This window comes from Amblyomma mixtum, chromosome 5 (genome assembly GCF_055824585.1).
Source record: "Amblyomma mixtum isolate Tamu chromosome 5, ASM5582458v1, whole genome shotgun sequence".
Lineage (NCBI taxonomy): Eukaryota > Metazoa > Arthropoda > Arachnida > Ixodida > Ixodidae > Amblyomma > Amblyomma mixtum.
Genome location: NC_143016.1, coordinates 61,196,585 through 61,213,355, shown reverse-complemented (window position 1 = coordinate 61,213,355; position 16,771 = coordinate 61,196,585). Strand labels below are relative to the sequence as shown.

Sequence of the window (16,771 nt, the reverse complement as noted above, 5' to 3'; positions counted from 1 at the left end):
TTACTCTCGCGTGCGCAAACCGTTCTCCTCCTTATTTTCTGTTTCGCTGCTTTGTATTTTTCCAGTGAAGGGTAACCAACCAGAACCTCTTGCGACTATGCCTTCCTTCGTTTCCTATTTCCTCTCAATTCTCTCTCCCTCTTTTCGATTTACATGTGCATGCAATTTTTACTGCCTTTTTTGTTTGAAGTGTAAATTAAGAACTCCAGTTCATTCATGTTCCCGTCCATGCAAAAAGCAGTAATTGTTGAGACTCTGAGGGCACTGAGTTTTCGACGAACAGTGACATATAAGCAGTAACCGCTTCTCAGTAAACAAGAATGGGGTTTTCAGATTCATTTAGCTGAGCCTACAAACATTACTGTCTTGTGTCTGCATCTGATTCCAATTGATCCGATTCAGTACTCAAGATTCAGCAAACTATCAGTGGTGTATTGTTGTGTTTTTAATATTACTACTCAAATTATGTTTGGCACGGAATAAGTTAGAGCTCCTGAGTATCGCTTGCTTTTCAGTATATGATGACAACTTAAACATCTCGTACATGCCTCTCTTTTAGTACTAAGAAGAGTTTTTGAGAATGGACAAAAATTAACATCTGGTTGTATGGTCCACAAGCCTTGCGATTGGTTTGACAACGTTGTCCAGATTTTTCTGTGCAGAAATTTTGCCGGTGTAATTCTAATACCTTAAAACAGAGGTCACCGATTTTTCACGCTCCCAAGCGATTAAGCACAATGTGAGAATAAAGAAGTTTGGAAAGCGGTTTTTTCTTTTCTGTGTTTTATATCTCGAAACGTACTTAGCGTGAAGAAAACAGTTTTCTATTCGATTTTGTCACTTTCGACTTACACACAAGAATATATTCGCTCTCATCTGCTTGTGGCAATAGTTTGAAAGGAACCACTAGCCTCATTGGTTTACGAGTGGTAATTATAAAACAGTGCTCGCTAGTTACAGCTGCATTCAATTGGCCAATAACTTGACTGTCATTGGCTGCATTATTGCTTTTGCCCAAGTCATGGAACCAGACAGATAGGAACCGTTCGTACGCTCCAGAAGCGCAGACGATTCCCCACTAGCGTTGATACTCGTACCAGAGTCGGCATTATGTCAGAATCTTAATTGGTGCAGAGGGCAGATAAATTTACTTTAATGGGGTAGTAATGGATGTACCTAATTAAATGTGTCATAAGAATGCCAAAAAGAACCAGCACGAAATTTTATTTATGTATTATTATTCCTGCACGCTCAAGCTGCATTTCCGGTAGGCCTGCCACCAATGAAACCAGCAGCCAACCATCTTGATTGTGCGAGCCGGCTCGCGTAATCTTGCTCAGGCACATTCCTCCGATCGCGACAGGCGCACACACACACACGCCTGTCAACAAACCTCGCCTTGTCTTGTAGTGAATCCGCGACAAACGCGCTGATTGTCCGCAATGGCCGGGGCATTGCGGCAAACATTATCTTTACAGCGGCCGTCGGCGGTCGAGCAACGACGGTTATAAAGTGGAGGCGCACGGACGCCGGACTCTCCGGAGGCTCGCACGGGGAAAAGCAGCTGAGGTGTGTGGACCCCGCCGGGCGCCCTGTCCGGCTCATGCGTGACTTCGGGGCGAAATTATATAGCGCCGGCCACTCAAGGTGAAGAAAAGTGGAGGCGGGAGCTTTCTTCACCTTTCGTTTCATTTCAGGGAATGCGCCTTGCAGCCGTCGTTGCGAAGCCGTCCGAGACGTTCCACATCAAGAGCGGTGAGTGTGCACGTCCACTTCTGGGTATTTGTCATCTAGCCTGTATTTCGCCGGAATTTTGGCGAATTGAAACATCAACAGAATCCTCTATTACAGGCAGCGTCATTTTTTAGTTATCTCACCGCCTAAAGATGTGTAGTTTTTCTCAATCACTTCTCGTAAAAAAAGAGCCCCATTTTGTAGATTACGCTGCTTTCTTGCATTTGACTTCGTAAAACACCAGTTGAGTTCACGGCAATTATTTCTGTCATGTTGTAGTCTGAAAAACGAATTTCGAATTGCAAATGGCATGGTTCAACATCCCGCAGTGACACGTGGCTTTGAAGGACGCCGTAGTGGGGGACTCCGGAATAATCTTGACCACTTGAAGTTATCTAACGCACGCTGACAATGCAGAGCGCACGGGTGTTTTTGCGTTTCGCTTCCCTTCTATATGCGGCCTCCGCAACCGGGATTCGATAATGCAACCTTGGGATCCGCAGCTGAATGACAAAGGAAGTGAGCCACCGCGACGGATGTCTGGAGAGAGAGATAGGTTTAATAATAGGAAGAGCAAAGAGGTCGACTGGAAAAATGAATATCTGGACTACTACCTGCACTGGAGAAGAGGAAGTGGAGAAGAAAGAGGGTCGTGATGGGTGATTATGTGGCGAGAAGAGAGATGATAATACGGGCACGCACATTTCATGGCATTACAACCGCGCGAGTCGAGGCCCGCGTCGCTCAAAACACGTGAAAAGGCCGAGTTGCCTCGACTGCTTTCCAACTCTGCGGCCAAGCGCCTAGCAATAAGTCTTACAAGAGTGGCCTGCTGTCTAAATGCTTCAAGGAAGAGGCCAACTTTAGTCTTTGGCGCGCATATTCTGGGCACTCCACTTCGCACCGCACACGCCTGCTGGAGAGGAGAAGGAGGAAAAGCTATATTATCAAGAACGCCTAAGAAAAGGTGGAAATAAGTGATGCCGATTTCCTTTCCTGGGCGGCTCCGTTATCGCCTCGGAGCCGGAGCCTCGGCTCCGTTATCGACTGCGATCGGACAAGCACGCTCGATCAGCCGTCGCTGGTGACACGAACAACCTTTGGACCACGACCTGTCTTTAGAATACTAGTTTTTAGAACCTGTCTTTCAGTTTTTGCGGGTGCAGTAAGAGCTCCCGTGTTGAATACCTCAACGCAAACAATGTGACCCCCGATGACTTTGTACCAGAACCTGTCTTTCGAGCACGGTAAACTGCGGTGCCATCGACAGAGGCAGGCTTCCCAGCTGCTGCCATGCGGGGACATATTTTGCCTGGAGATGTGCGTAATGACACCGTTCAATGGCTTTACTAAAGGACAAATGAACGACTTTGTCGTAAGGTGGCTAAATCTGAATCCTCTCGAAATATTAATCTGTTTTCTAATGCCAAAATTCTTATCTTATTAATGTTCTTTTTCGTCAGCGAGAACATCGCAAAATTTCGTTTTATCTCACAGGCAAGTTAATTAAAATTAAAAAGAAAGATATCTAATTTGAAACCAGTGCTCAGCCTCGAATAGATGTTATACCATTGCCAGGCAAACATGCAAAATCAATAATAAATGAACACCTGCTGGGATCTCAGTCTCTGCTCAGCATATGCGCTGTTATAAATGTGACAAAGTTACACACAGTGTTGTTACATATGTCCATGGTTCTGCGTTTTTTCTTGTTTAGGCGTTCTTGAGTTTATAAGACTTTTGTAATAGTCTGCAATGATATTCCTGCGCCTAGCCTGTGCCAACTGTTCGCAGCAGAGCATTGAAAGTTCATTTCGCACGATTTCGGCATGAACCACTAAGGTGACCTAACCTCCTTTTCCCTCTCTAAACTTTGCTGTCGCCTTAACCCGATAGCCGATATCGGCGAAGGCCGTATAAGCAGTTGCCCATAAAGTCGATTAATGGACCGGGGACTTCTCGTGGAAGACAGTCTTCGTCGCAGCGCACTGGAGAGGAGAGCTGGTCGAAGAACGACTATTAGTAGAAAACTGCAACGAGTTCTCGATAACTATAGATATTTGCATGTCGCTCTCAAGTTCTTTACCTCACTTTATATCGCGAAATACCAATACCTCAACATCTGTGGCTGAATATCGTTTTGCAAAGGGGTAACCGCCCCAGGAGTTTTTTTTTATTATTTCATTTATATCCGCCAGTACCAGCTCAAGGGCGATGTATGTGCACGTTAAAGGTCCCCGGATGGTCGAATTACTGCGGAGCCCTCCACTACGGCGCCTCTTTCTTCCTTTCTTCTCTCACGCCCTCCTTTATCCCTTCCGTTAAGGTGCGGTTCAGGTGTCCACTCAGATGTAAGACTGATTCTACGCCATTTCTTTTTCTCATGAACCAATTTTCCATTTTTATCTACCATGTTGAGTACTTGGCGTGGCGAAACGGTCCGCGGCATCTTCTATTTGTGGAAAATGGTAGATGTTCTCATGGTGCTTTTGTATTTGCGGTAATCGGCAGTAATCCACAGCAGACCGCAAACCATCATTTAAAAAATTTTAAAGACTGCACACCGTTTATTTTCAGCGCTTATTTGTACAGCGTTTATTTGAATTGTTCTCTCACGATCTCGCGTAGAGACTCGGCAGGGCTTAGAACTTCGATGCCTATTTGGAGGTTATGATGCATTGCCTATTGAGTAGTGTTTGCATGAGTTGTCACGACGTTGACAAACTGCCCTTATAACGTCGCAGCTCTCTTTGTGTTTGCCTGGGAAGGACTATTTTTATGTTAAATACAGGCTTTTGGGTTTGTATGAGTGCATGACTGTTAAAACTAGATCATTAAGGGCGATCACGAATGTGTTATCGGGCCCGCTTTAAGGTGTCGGTTCTGTTTTTCATCTACTGAAGGAGTATCCAACAGCTTCATACAGAGGGAAGTGAAGACTGGTTAATTGCGCAAAGAATACAAAATGCAATATTTAAGCACAGCAAAAAGCAGCTACCGAAATACATACCACAATGCAACAAGTAATAACGCTATAAACGCTAGAAATTCGTCTCGATTGCCTTGACATAACCGACTCGGAGACGCGCAGTGCCTCTTGCGATGCTGTACAGGGTGGTGACTGTTTATCACTGAGAGATCCCTTTCACCTCCTACCCCCGTGAGGCACCCTAATTTTAGTTTGTTCCGGTTGGCGCACAGTCGGCCGCGAGTAGCGAATCCCCTTTGAGCCGCTGTCAGGAAAAGCAGCAAACAGTGGCAAAATGGAAGCGTGGCGCTGCTTGGAAACAGGTAATTTGATCGCCTGCCAAGCAATGCGGCGCATCACCTGTTGTGCAACCCATCAGCCAGCATTCGGAGTTAATGGGTACAGCGGCCATCCTCCCATGCTTGTAGTAGTGCCATAACCATTACCGCGCACAGGTGCAATCCCTTATCGTATACCCTCCGCTCATTTGCTCGGAGTCACCTCAAGCTATTTTAACAGCCTTTTAATTGCGGGTCAAGGCTGTGATGAGAACGCTACAGCTACACCTCGGGCTGTCCCTTGTTATCTTTGTTTCCTGGGGACAAAGCAGCAATAACGCGTTTTTTTTTTTCTGAAATAACAGGACTGTCAGAGGCGTGAACAGGGTAAAATGAAACTTTTTTCGAGCTTGGCTTAATGAAGCCTCCTTATCTAAGTAACTTTACTGCCCAATTAGCACTACTGTACCCACGCCCGCAACGAGTCGGGCGTCAGTCGGCGGTGAAGCCCACTGACTCCAGATTACAACCTTCAGAAGCACTACTCATCATTCACCTCCCCCGCATAGCTCTGATGAGCACCTACCAAAAGCTAACTTCGATGCACCTCCCTGCCCAAGCCCAGCCCACCTTCACGCTCCAGAGGCGCCATCCAACACCCTCACTCCATCCTGCCCTTCAGAAGCGCCACCCACAAGCCACCTCCCTATCCCACCTCCCTGCGTGGGGAACTGCCGCCACCTAACGCCACCCTTTAATGGAGATAAAAATAGCGTTTGTGCTTGGCGCATGGTGGACTTAGTTGACTATGTGCCATAAAGAACAACACAAGAGAGATAGCAATAGCGATGGTGCTCTGTGAATATACACTCCGCGAACGAAGTATAAAAAGAGAGAAAGCTTGGATAACATAACTCTCGCTGTGTGCATGACCACCTACAATCCCAACATGGCCAAGAAACGCGAGCAACGAAAGCCCCGAAAGCAAAAGCGTCATTTTGAAAAGCCTTAATCATAAAAGCGCTAAGGCAAAGTAACAACTGCTTACGCTGGTCCGTCGCATCACATCGCTTGGTGGTCAGTCAGTTTTTTTTCTTTGAAGGATACTGAAGGATACGAAGTTTTCAGGGCACAATGAACTGTATGCAAGCAGGACGAAGGTGCACTCTTTTCCAAGAGCGACTAAGCCAGCGTGGGAGTGACCACTAAAGCGTGAAAGCATGCTGTAAGTCTGCTTCCAGGCAAATAACGCTTCGAATCAAGGTGTCAGTCAAGAGGCAATCGAATCAAGAGGCAATCAAGGTGTCATCATTTTTAGACCACGACCTTTTTCTGAGCCACACTTGTAAGGTTTACTTTCTGTACAAGGGATCAGGCTTTTGCAGCCTACATGCTGATTCGTCGCGAAGGCTTCAAGCGATAAACCAAGAAGCCGAGACAGTAGGAAAGAAGTTTATTAAAAAAAATGAAAGCAATATGCTGCCTAATATTCAGATACAGAAGCCAGAGATTATATTTATTTCTGTGCAAGTGATGTATTGAATGACCGCCTATGGAATGAGTAATTGCCAATATTTAGTGAAATTACAATTCTAAAAAAAGTTATAGCGCTCGGCTTAGTTATCGTTAAGTAGGTTTTCATAAAGTTCCATTGTAAGCGCTCTCTTTAGGCAACACAATATAGGGTAGAAGGTCGCACGTGGTGTTACGAAGTAACGTCGAATAAAGCGTGAGAAAAGTTGAATTTAGCCCGAGTAGGTACCGGGAAAAGCCCGGCTCGCGAACCGATAGCTGTTCACCCACACAGATATTTAGATATCCACGAACACAAATACAAAGCGCCCGCATCGATTTGAAGGCTCCGGCCATCAATAGCTATCCGACCATTGTATTTTCGGCAAGAACCAGGTACTTATATTTAGTATTCCTGTGACAGCAACGCAATCGTGACACCGCAGCGGACACCACGCAACTTGAGACCAGACCTACAAGTGCACACGCCAATTAAATGGCCTTCGAATTCCTTTTACTCATGTGCAGCCTAGCCACGGAGAGCGCAGTGGCCCAGTCTAGCGATCAGCGGCGACCGGCGTCATGGAGTTCGAGAAGGTTCTGCGCGAGATCGGCGGCTACGGCCTCTTCAACAAGACCATCGTAACTGCGGCCCTCGTGCTGTCCACGTGGCACGCGACGTTCTGTTACTTCGGCCAGGTGTTCATTCACATCACGCCAGCCAGCCAATGGTGCTTCCTCAACGACACAGGCGAAGGCACGGGACCGCCCGTTGACGTCACAACATTGCCTCGAGGTCGTTGCCAGGTGCGTTGCGCGAAGTTTGTGGTTGTAACGTGATCTTAAACGCGCTTAGTGTTAGCAATACCTATGGTAGATTGTAGTCAAGGGAGAAACTTAATAAGGAATCAGAAGGCCAAAGTCTGAAGACAGCATATTTGGTGGTACAGAACATGATGAATGACTTTGCGAATGGATGCGACAACGCACATGTCTGGATTGCAAAGCTTTGTGTGTAAAAAGCTTGAACTAGTTCAAATGAGCAAGTATTGTTTCAAGGGCTCTAAAAGCGTGAAGAAATTGCACATCTTACTCACGATATTTATTTTGTTATAGTCGCTGGGCATTAAGTATGCAAGCTATTTGTCTGTATATCAAACCCTAGCTTCATTAAAAGAAACAAAGATAACCTGCACTAAAAATTCTCGCGTTCTTCGGTTCCTATGGGAGATAGGTGATACTTTAGATTGCTGAATAAAGTTCCTATTTAGACTCAGTTCCTATGGAACACAGGTGATACTTAAGATTAGTCAATAAAGTTCCTATTCAGACTCACATTACCTAAAATGATGATAACGGAAGCTACAACGAGGTGCATCTATATACCCACTCAAATGGCAGCACATACGTGAAAACCCACATTGATGACCGTAAATTCATGTGCGGAAACACAAAACTATATGGCATTGCCTTTTTTATTGAATCCTTTGGTTCAGAAAGGGGCGTCCGTGGGCCGTATCTGATGTAAGCGCTTGTAAAATGCCAAAAAGGTTTCTAAATATATTTTCGCGAATTTAAATAAAAAGCATGACGAGCACTTAAAATAGAAAGTTTTAAGCACCATATTTGGACTAGAACGCTTCCGTTTTAAACTTCTGGTGGTCGAAGCAATATTGGTCATAACAGCTGAGTAGTCGCCGGCAGAGTTTGCAACAAAAGCAACAAATGACACTCATTTTTCGGGAGCTCTTCCTTACTGATCCTCGTGCAGTTCTACGGCTTTGCGAGGCTGACACTAATAAATTTCTCTCACCTCTCGTAGCTGCTGCAGGTCCAGGCTGACGGCCAGTACGGCAGCAATGCCTCCGAGGTCACCGAAATTGCCAGCGAGTGGGTCACCTGCCCCACAAGATGGTATTACGACAACAACGAGATCTACACCACTGTCACCATGGAGGTAGGCAGAACATGCCCCAACATTCCCTGTGCAGATGTCGTGAAGATGCATCATTCTCAAAAGCTGTATCTAATATCCATACGCATGCTTATTGGTGCTCCATTAAGCGCACAGTCAAAGCTCTCACAGTTCGCTTGTATTGCTTAGGGATGTTAATCAGCTATTTCTATCGGCTCCTGTGCATCGCGGAGGCGCTGTGGAGTTCTATCTGCGTTATGCTTCATAGATGCACTCGTTGCATGTCTTTTCGTGCCTATTTTAGCCAAGTGATTACACATTTCACATCTGTAAATCGGGAATCCGAGCTTTTGTTGTTCCGCACGATGACTGGCTAGATGCGCTACTTTTTTCTGTCATTAATCGTCGTCGCCATCAACATCGCTATCAGGCATGCTGAGTCGAATGCGGGGCACATGTCCCACCCGTTGTGGTGGCGCAATAGCCAACGCATTTTGCTGTTGTTGTTGTTGTGACTGAGAGAAGGATGAAAAGGAAATTGCACGGGCCTGCTTACTGGCTCGAGCCAAGCCACCACCGCTGCCACGTGCAGATAGAGGAGAGTTAAAGGATCAGAGGAAAGAGAAAAAGGAAAGAAAAGACGCGCGTCGCAGCAACAACGGCGTCCGCCAGAGCGGACGCTGCTCAAAAAACAGATAAGCGGCCGAAACCGCGCTCGCCGAAGCGAGAACAGATACTCTAACGCATTTTGCTCCCGAACACGAGTTGCAGGATCGCATTTTGCTCCCGAACACGAGTTGCAGGATCGAATCTCGCGACCGCGCTTGGATGGAGGAGATATGTAAAAGAGTCCGTAAGTTGTGCGGTGCCGACTCACATTAATGAAAAAAATGAAAACTAATTTGGTTTTGAGTAAATAAATGGCGAAGTAACTGCCTCGTTTCTCGGCGGACAGGCGAACCATGCCCCGAGAGAAGACATAAAAGCGAGAGTTAACGAAGAGAGTGAGCGAGAGGGAAAGAGGTGTCATTGAGAAGGGCGGTGGAATAATTTCTACCACTGACATCGCACACCACACGGGTGCCTTTTTGCGTTTCGCCTCCACAGAAACACGGCCGTCGCGGCCGGGATTGCACATTATTGAAACCCACGTGATTAAAATTAATCTGAAGCCATTAACCACGACGGCTCTCATAGCCCGTGTGCAGCTCGCATGCGTTAAACCACGCATGTCATGCATGACAAAGGCATCTCATCGTCATAATAATAATGAGAGTACTAATCGTAAGCCCAACTACGCTCACTGTAGAACAACGGCCTCTCCTATTGCACTGACCCTATCTTTTTCTGCTATAGCTGCGGCCATCTTCCAAATCACAGCGCAAAACCCCGTAATCTCAAACCGCCACTCGTCCTTTTTACTTCTCTTTAAATCCGGAATCTATCCTGTTACTCCAAAGCACAATAACCTTCTCTTCGCATTACTTGCCCCCTATCCTCTTGCCGATTTCTTCTTTTGGTTTTAACTATTGGACTTTATTAACTCGCGTTTATTCCCTGATCTATTTGGTCGTCTTCCAGCCTCTTAAGAGTCGCAATACGCGTCTCTCCCAGCGAACTCCAAATATCCATTTTACTCTCCACTGACGGACGTATTCACCGAGAAAGCTTTCAAGCTCGTAATTCTGTCTGTGTCTGTAATGTTGGTCGTCTTGCAATCGAATGTGTAGTGAAGAAGCGCAGGCAAATAGATTTGCCAACGAGTTGCTATTTATTGGTGTGTACTGCTGTCATAGAGTATAGGTTTATACCTTCCATCATTGTCATTGTTGCTGGTATTTGTCCAACAAGAGCTATCAACCTGCAAGTTCACTTCGCTTCTTTGTTGATTTTTCCGAAGCTTAACTCTTTCAGGATAACATACTGATTTTTACTTCAGGAATTTCCTTTTGCTCCAGTATATATTTAGTTTTATATCTGATGCAACTAAGCTGTACTACTTTTATTGAGCAGTTCCTTTGAATTTCGATTTGACGTTATGAAGATTGCAGAGACAGATTCTTTTTTTTCTTTCCACAGTGGACCAAAATCTTACACCATGAGGACAACTTTAAATAGAATGCAGGCGGAGATAGCATTCAGCGAGAAAGTGTCAGTGGATTATTGGGGTTGCGGTCTCTCAACTTTGGAGGAAAAGAGAAGGTGCTACAATAAATTATAGCGCTTCTACCACGAAGGTCTAAAACGCATTAGAAAACAGCGGAGCAGTCCACGCTACTACGCTCCATTTCATGAAAAGGTGGAATACAAATCCGTAGCTCTGCGCTCTTCGAGAGGTTGAGGCTGTTCCCGGTTAGTGTGAGATTTGCTTGCGATTGCGGAGATCACTGCTGAGCCATGCACTCACTTTTAATTTTTAAAATTCACACCCACCACGGCATCACAAAGGAAGGAGTGGGCGCTGAAATGAAACCGGTGGTCAGTGGCGCCGCCTAATGGAGAGCTATGGAAGCAAGCGGTACCACTCACTCTCGGACTGGCTGAAAAGCATGCTGGTGGCTTCACTATGATACGTCGTCTCCGACCGTGAAAGAGCCTAACGCATAGCCTCTACCCTATCATGCAAGCATGTCTGGTTTGGTTTGGTTTATTGGGCTTTAACGTCCCGAAGCAACTCAGGCTATGAGGGACGCCGTAGTGAAGGGATCCGGAAATTTCGACCACCTGGGGATCTTTAACGTGCACTGACATCGCACAGTACACGGGCCTCTAGAATTTCGCCTCCATCGAAATTCAGCCGCCGCGGCTGGAATCGAACCCGCGTCTTTCGGGCCAGCAGCCGAGCGCCGTAACCACTGAGCCACCGCGGCGGGGCTGCAAGCATGTCTATACGTGCGCTAGCTGCTTACTCACTGCTTTTTCGTATTATTCGATGGGGGTGCCATTATGTTAAGAAAGAAAGACATGATGAAAGGCAAAACTGTATGTTGGTAAAATGTGAAGGTATTTCTAATAAAACGATTTCGACAGTTTTACACGAAGCACGACGACTGGGCGAAATCTGACTTTTGGTCGAAATGCCCAAAAATTGTTATCGCAGTTTGAAACTTAGAACAGACAATATTATTAATTGGTTCCCATTCCGACATTCGCTCACAATATTGCATGCACTGTCACTAATCACAAAATATGTTTCTTCCTTTCCCATTTTCAAACACTTCCAGAATCAATGGGTCTGCGGCGACAGCTGGAAGATGTACGCGGTTCACACGGCGTATTTTACAGGCTCCATAGTCTCCTACTTACTTTCGGGGTTCCTTGCTGACAGGTAAACGACCGGCGCTCGCTATTTCGTTGCCACGCTTTGTGCTGAATTCGCTTTTTCTCAGGCGTAAAAGTACACCTTTGCTTTCTTTGGAACAGCGCACACTTTTCGCAACCTGTCTTTGTACGTTCCAGGATAGGCAGGAAGAAGACAGTGATATTGGTCATCCTCATCGGCGCCACTGGCAACTTGTTAGGAACATTCTTTCCCACCTTCTCGACCTTCCCCATATGGAGATTCCTGACTTCTATGGGATCCGACACAGTGTGCACCACAATCTACGTCATCGGTGAGCAATAATACCGAAATTTAGGTCTGTTCATATGTGAATATGCACTGCGCATATGTGCCCCGTGCATATGTGTCTTGGAAGGAAACAGCAGTTTACAATTGGCAGCGAGGTGCTGTACAGGGTAAGGAAATCCGTCTACTTAGGGCAGGTAGTGACCGCAGATCTGAATCACAGGAGTGAAGTAATGAGAAGAATAAGAATGGGATAGAGCACATTTGGCAGGTTCTCCAAATCATGAATGGCAATTTAGCAATATCCCCCAAGAAAAAAGTATACAGCAGCTGTGTCTTACCGGTATTCACCTATGAGGTAATAACGTGAAGGCTAACGAAAAGGGTTCAGCTTACGTTCAGGACAACGCACTGAGCTACGGAAGAGAAAATGATAGTTGTAACGTTTGGAGACTGGAAGCGGGTAGCGTGGGTGAGAGAACCAGCGCAGATTAATGAAATCCTAGTCGAAATCAAGACCAAGAAATAGGCTTGGGCAGGGCATGTAATGCGAAGCCAACATAACCGATGGTCGTTAAGGGTAACGGACTGGATTCCAAGAGGAGGCAAGCATAGCAGGGGGCGGCAGGAAGTTAGACGGGCGGGCTGCAGTAGGCGTAGTCAGGCTGATGATGATGATATGTGCATATAGGCGCAAATGGAGCGTTTTCGCAAAAGTTTTCTCCTAACACTTCTATCTACATGAATTTCGCCTTTTACGCCTTTGGAAGAGTCGTCACATAAAACATCACGATGACCACTATTTTGTACTCCATAAGAAATGTTCATTAACATCACCAGAGTGCAACTCAAATGTAGTTTCGAGGAATTTTATTCGCAGTTCTCAGAACTCTCTTTGTGTGCATGGTGCAGCCCTGGAGTACACGGTGAAAGAGCGGCGCACACTGGTCGCCTTCCTGTGGGCGATCAACTGGTCCGTGCTGGCCACCGCGCTACCTTGGTACACCTATCTCATCCAGAGCTGGAGGGGCCTCCTTATCACCAACACGGCTATTGACGCAGTCCTGCTCGTCTCTCTCTGGTAGGCACCGACAAACGCCTTTTATTGGCCCTCAAAAGGAAGTTAAACGACCGCTCATACGACTCGTACCGATTGTGCAGCCACCGACATGGGTCAACCTGTTTTCGTAGCTCGGCACCAAGTGCATAAAAACAGGTCACATTTCTTTCTGTCACCACGCAATTGCACTGTATTGTTAATGCTCGTAGTACACCGCGGTACAGTTTGCCATCTTGGCCTATTTACTAACAAATCAAAAAGGTGATCACCAGCAGGTCAAGTATCAGTAGCGTACGCACGATACAATGCTGTTATGTCGACATCTGCAGACACGCACCAATGTGCTGCAAGGCCTAGGAAATAGAAAAGGAAAGGAATAGAAGTTTTGCATTTCAGCTTTGCATTTATGGCGTTCGTTTTTAAATGTGTACGAGCTCAGCGCACGACAATCGCGTACGATTTCTGCAATCAACTCCACTTCCCAACTCGGTAACCTCAGTTGACCTTGCTTAATATCTAGAAACATCGCAGTTCCGTGAAACCTTAATTTTTTGCTTCGAGGGCCACGAAACTTCGCGGGTGTCAAAAAATCGTCGTTGGTGTGGCAATCTGGTTCTTCGTGAATCCGCGAAACGTGTATCGTCCTTTTTGACTTTCGGCATCATGAAACCCTCCTCAGAGCAGACAATCGTTTCGTCCGTTGTCGTAACTTTGCCATAGTCGTTCAGCCTGACATTCATACAACTCTTGAGGAGTTGGTAGTGATCTTCAGTTGTGCACACTGTAGTTTATCGCAATTTTGTTTGTGGCTATGTCTTTATGGTTTGGGAGGGTTAAAGATTCCAAAGCAGCTCAGGCTTCGAGGGATGCCGTAGTGGAGGACTCCGGGTAATTTCGGCCACCGGGGGTTCTTTAACGTGCACTGACATCGCACAGTACACCGGCCTCTAGCATTTCGCCTCCATCGAAATACGTCCGCTGTGGCCAGGGTTGAACCAGCATATTTCGGGTCAGCAGCCGAACACCGTAACCACTCAGCCATCGCGGCGGCACAAGAAGAACCATTGTCACAATGCGTCTCTTAAGCGGAACGTATGGCCAAAGGCTTTTGACCAAGAATGCATCTGCTCTAGCATCTGACCCTCAATGATGGCTAGATTTGTTACCATTTATGCAAGGCGTACACTTGCCGTCTTTCGTCATTCTTAGCTCCCCATTTTTTGCGTCACCAACAACACAGGTGGCTACCAGAGTCGTCAGGGTGGCTGCTCTCCGTTGGCAAAAACAAGAAAGCACTAGAGACCTTCCAGAAGATTGCTCGCTTCAACGGGAAGACAGTCACCGAGGAGCGACTCACCGAACTGTTGCAGGTGAAAACTGCCTAGTTGTGGACGCGCATCTGCGCATTCGTGCAACCACCAATACCAAGCTCTAACAAAAAACAGAGTGAACTCTCTGGCGTAGCAAAATGACTTGTATCGAATGGAAATCGTCATAACGGCGTTCTCCTCGCTTAGCACGAGGGGGATCTATTAAAGTTGTGCGGGAGGAAAACCCAATTTCGAAACAAGCTGACTGTGCGCGTCTTGAGAAGACAGCGTGTTCTTAGTTCCGTTAAAGGAGATACACCGGAAAGGTATTTTTCTGCTCAGGAATCAATATCAACTAAAATTTTTTTTTCCATTTTAGAACCACATTCGAAGTTTGCCACCAGCCAATAAATCAACTGGCGGCTTGTTTCTTTGCAACTTGTGAACTTCGGTTCTTCGTATTTCTTATTTAGATGTGATTGAGGAGTTGTTAGCATTCGCTGCCAGAGCCTAGTACTGCTGGAAGCGATGCCGAAATTTCTGCCAAAGCATAGCTAGAAATGGAACAGGCTAACAGTAAAATGCGCAGCCGTAATTCTTTGCCTGTTTCCTTTTTCGTTCACTTTATGGCAGTACTTAAAGCAAACCACTAAAGATAAAGCACAGAGTGTAAGTAGGTTGATAGGCTTCGTGCCACATGGATAAATCTCAATTGTATTGTTTGTGCAACTTAAAAGGACATTAACTTTGTTTGGCAGCCCTTCCTGAGGTCACTTTTATTCTTAGCCATACTGCGCATGGCTCTAAAGATAGCCTTAGTTATCAGCTTCAGGTTTGCGCCATCGCAGTCATAGTGCGCAGGAAAACGATTCGTGCTGTTGTTTACGGAATGCTGTCGTGAGCACGAGTTGACGGCTACGTGATCCCAGAGGTTTACAATGGCACTTCTGACCCTTAGGATCCGGCAACCAAGGACCCCCAGGGCAATGTACAAAAGCAGGAGACAGGGTTCTGGAAGACCACGCTTGCTGTCGTCAAGTATCCCAGGCTACGCAGGATAGTAATCCTATCTTATCTTGGCTGGTAAGTGAGCTATACGCTTGGCGCTATCTCTCCAGAAAACCGTCGTGCTTCTAGAAAGAATAGCGTGTTGAGTAGGGTTTCAGGCCGAAGAAAGTTTTCCGCAGCGTTTCATATTTAAAAGAAAGGCTGCGGTAACGCGTGCCGAAATGACGCTTCGAGCCAACATGCATACTGCCGCGCAGTCTAATTCAACAGCAGCCACGTGCCTCTCAGCCCTTTATTAGTTTTTGTCAGAGGTGAGCGTATGCTTCGCGCCATACGGCCCTTACTGGACCTTGGACGCGAAAAACAGCCTTTGCTACATCTCAGATACGTCTGATGCATCGTTCATGTTGCAGTAAGCAAGCGTGAATCTTTGAGAATGTAAGTCAGATGCATGCGTCGTGCATTTAACGTGTGGAGCACATCTCAAACAAAGGAATATTCGTTACTAACTATGCAGCTTTCTGAAATGTTCATGATTGCCGAAATATTTGTCCTTATCTTTAGGCAGCACGAAATTATTCACCTACGGAGATTTGAGAAAGATGAACACAGCTTAAAATTAGCTGTACGACTGTGTTAAAGAGAAGGTTAAAATTAGTAGCAAAATAAATTGTCTTGGTCTGAGGCTGGGAAAATTTTTTCTTCACAAATAAACACTTGAGAATAGTGTGTAGCTTTCCTTCGTATCCGTATGGTTATGAAGGCATGACACTCAGGCTGACGTTTGCACTGATTCTCTTGTTTCTTTGAGATCTGCCCGGGCAGTCCCTATCACCAATCTAGATAATCATTCCTTTATCGCTAGTATGAGCTGGAGTTTCACCTTACGGTACATCTGTCTCCTTTCCCTGAGACTTTAAAAATCAGCGAAGAAAACCTCGTGCCGCTATAGTCAAGAAAGTTTTCAGCTCCGCCTTCTATTCATTTCGCTGCCAGATCTAAACGAAGTAAACAGAAATAACAACCACCCCTGACTCAACATAAGGGCAAACAGTGCTCAGCGTGCAAGGCTATAACGCAACTCTACTTCGGCGAGAGGTAATATCGAGGCGAGGGAGAGGTAATATCGCCGATGCGCTGTCATGGATGAATTTGAGCTCCCTTATAAAGGAAAGATTTTTTTATATTTTTCGAGATAAGATCGACAAATGCCGTCGCCGGTGCCCTATGATGCTGCATTGAGAGGCCAGAACCAGTTTAAAGAAATCCTTTAAAGCTCAGTACGACGTGCGCAACCAAAATGTGTTCATGCGCAATGATGGGCCAGACAGGCACTGGAGTTCATTTTGCCACATCGCCAGATTGCAACGCGCCATATTGCAACAACGTATGAAATTATAAAGACAACACTGTATACA

The 16,771-nt window shown here is 46.0% G+C and overlaps 1 protein-coding gene across 2 annotated transcripts in view; it reads left to right on the top strand.

Moving 5' to 3' along the window:
• The window catches only part of LOC149342390 (organic anion transporter 3-like), a 43,276-nt gene that overhangs the window by 11,036 nt on the left and 15,469 nt on the right, over positions 1-16,771 (top strand). The window contains exons 2-10 of one of the 2 annotated variants that reach the window (XM_089544664.1): positions 1,479-1,569; positions 1,698-1,755; positions 7,021-7,299; positions 8,315-8,449; positions 11,632-11,735; positions 11,867-12,021; positions 12,888-13,056; positions 14,276-14,405; positions 15,304-15,428. In XM_089544664.1, the coding sequence (XP_089400790.1) occupies positions 7,075-7,299; positions 8,315-8,449; positions 11,632-11,735; positions 11,867-12,021; positions 12,888-13,056; positions 14,276-14,405; positions 15,304-15,428 (1,043 nt within the window). In that variant the 5' untranslated portion in view covers positions 1,479-1,569; positions 1,698-1,755; positions 7,021-7,074. The remainder of the gene's footprint in view (positions 1-1,478; positions 1,570-1,697; positions 1,756-7,020; positions 7,300-8,314; positions 8,450-11,631; positions 11,736-11,866; positions 12,022-12,887; positions 13,057-14,275; positions 14,406-15,303; positions 15,429-16,771) is intronic. The other variant, XM_089544665.1, reaches the window with a different exon arrangement.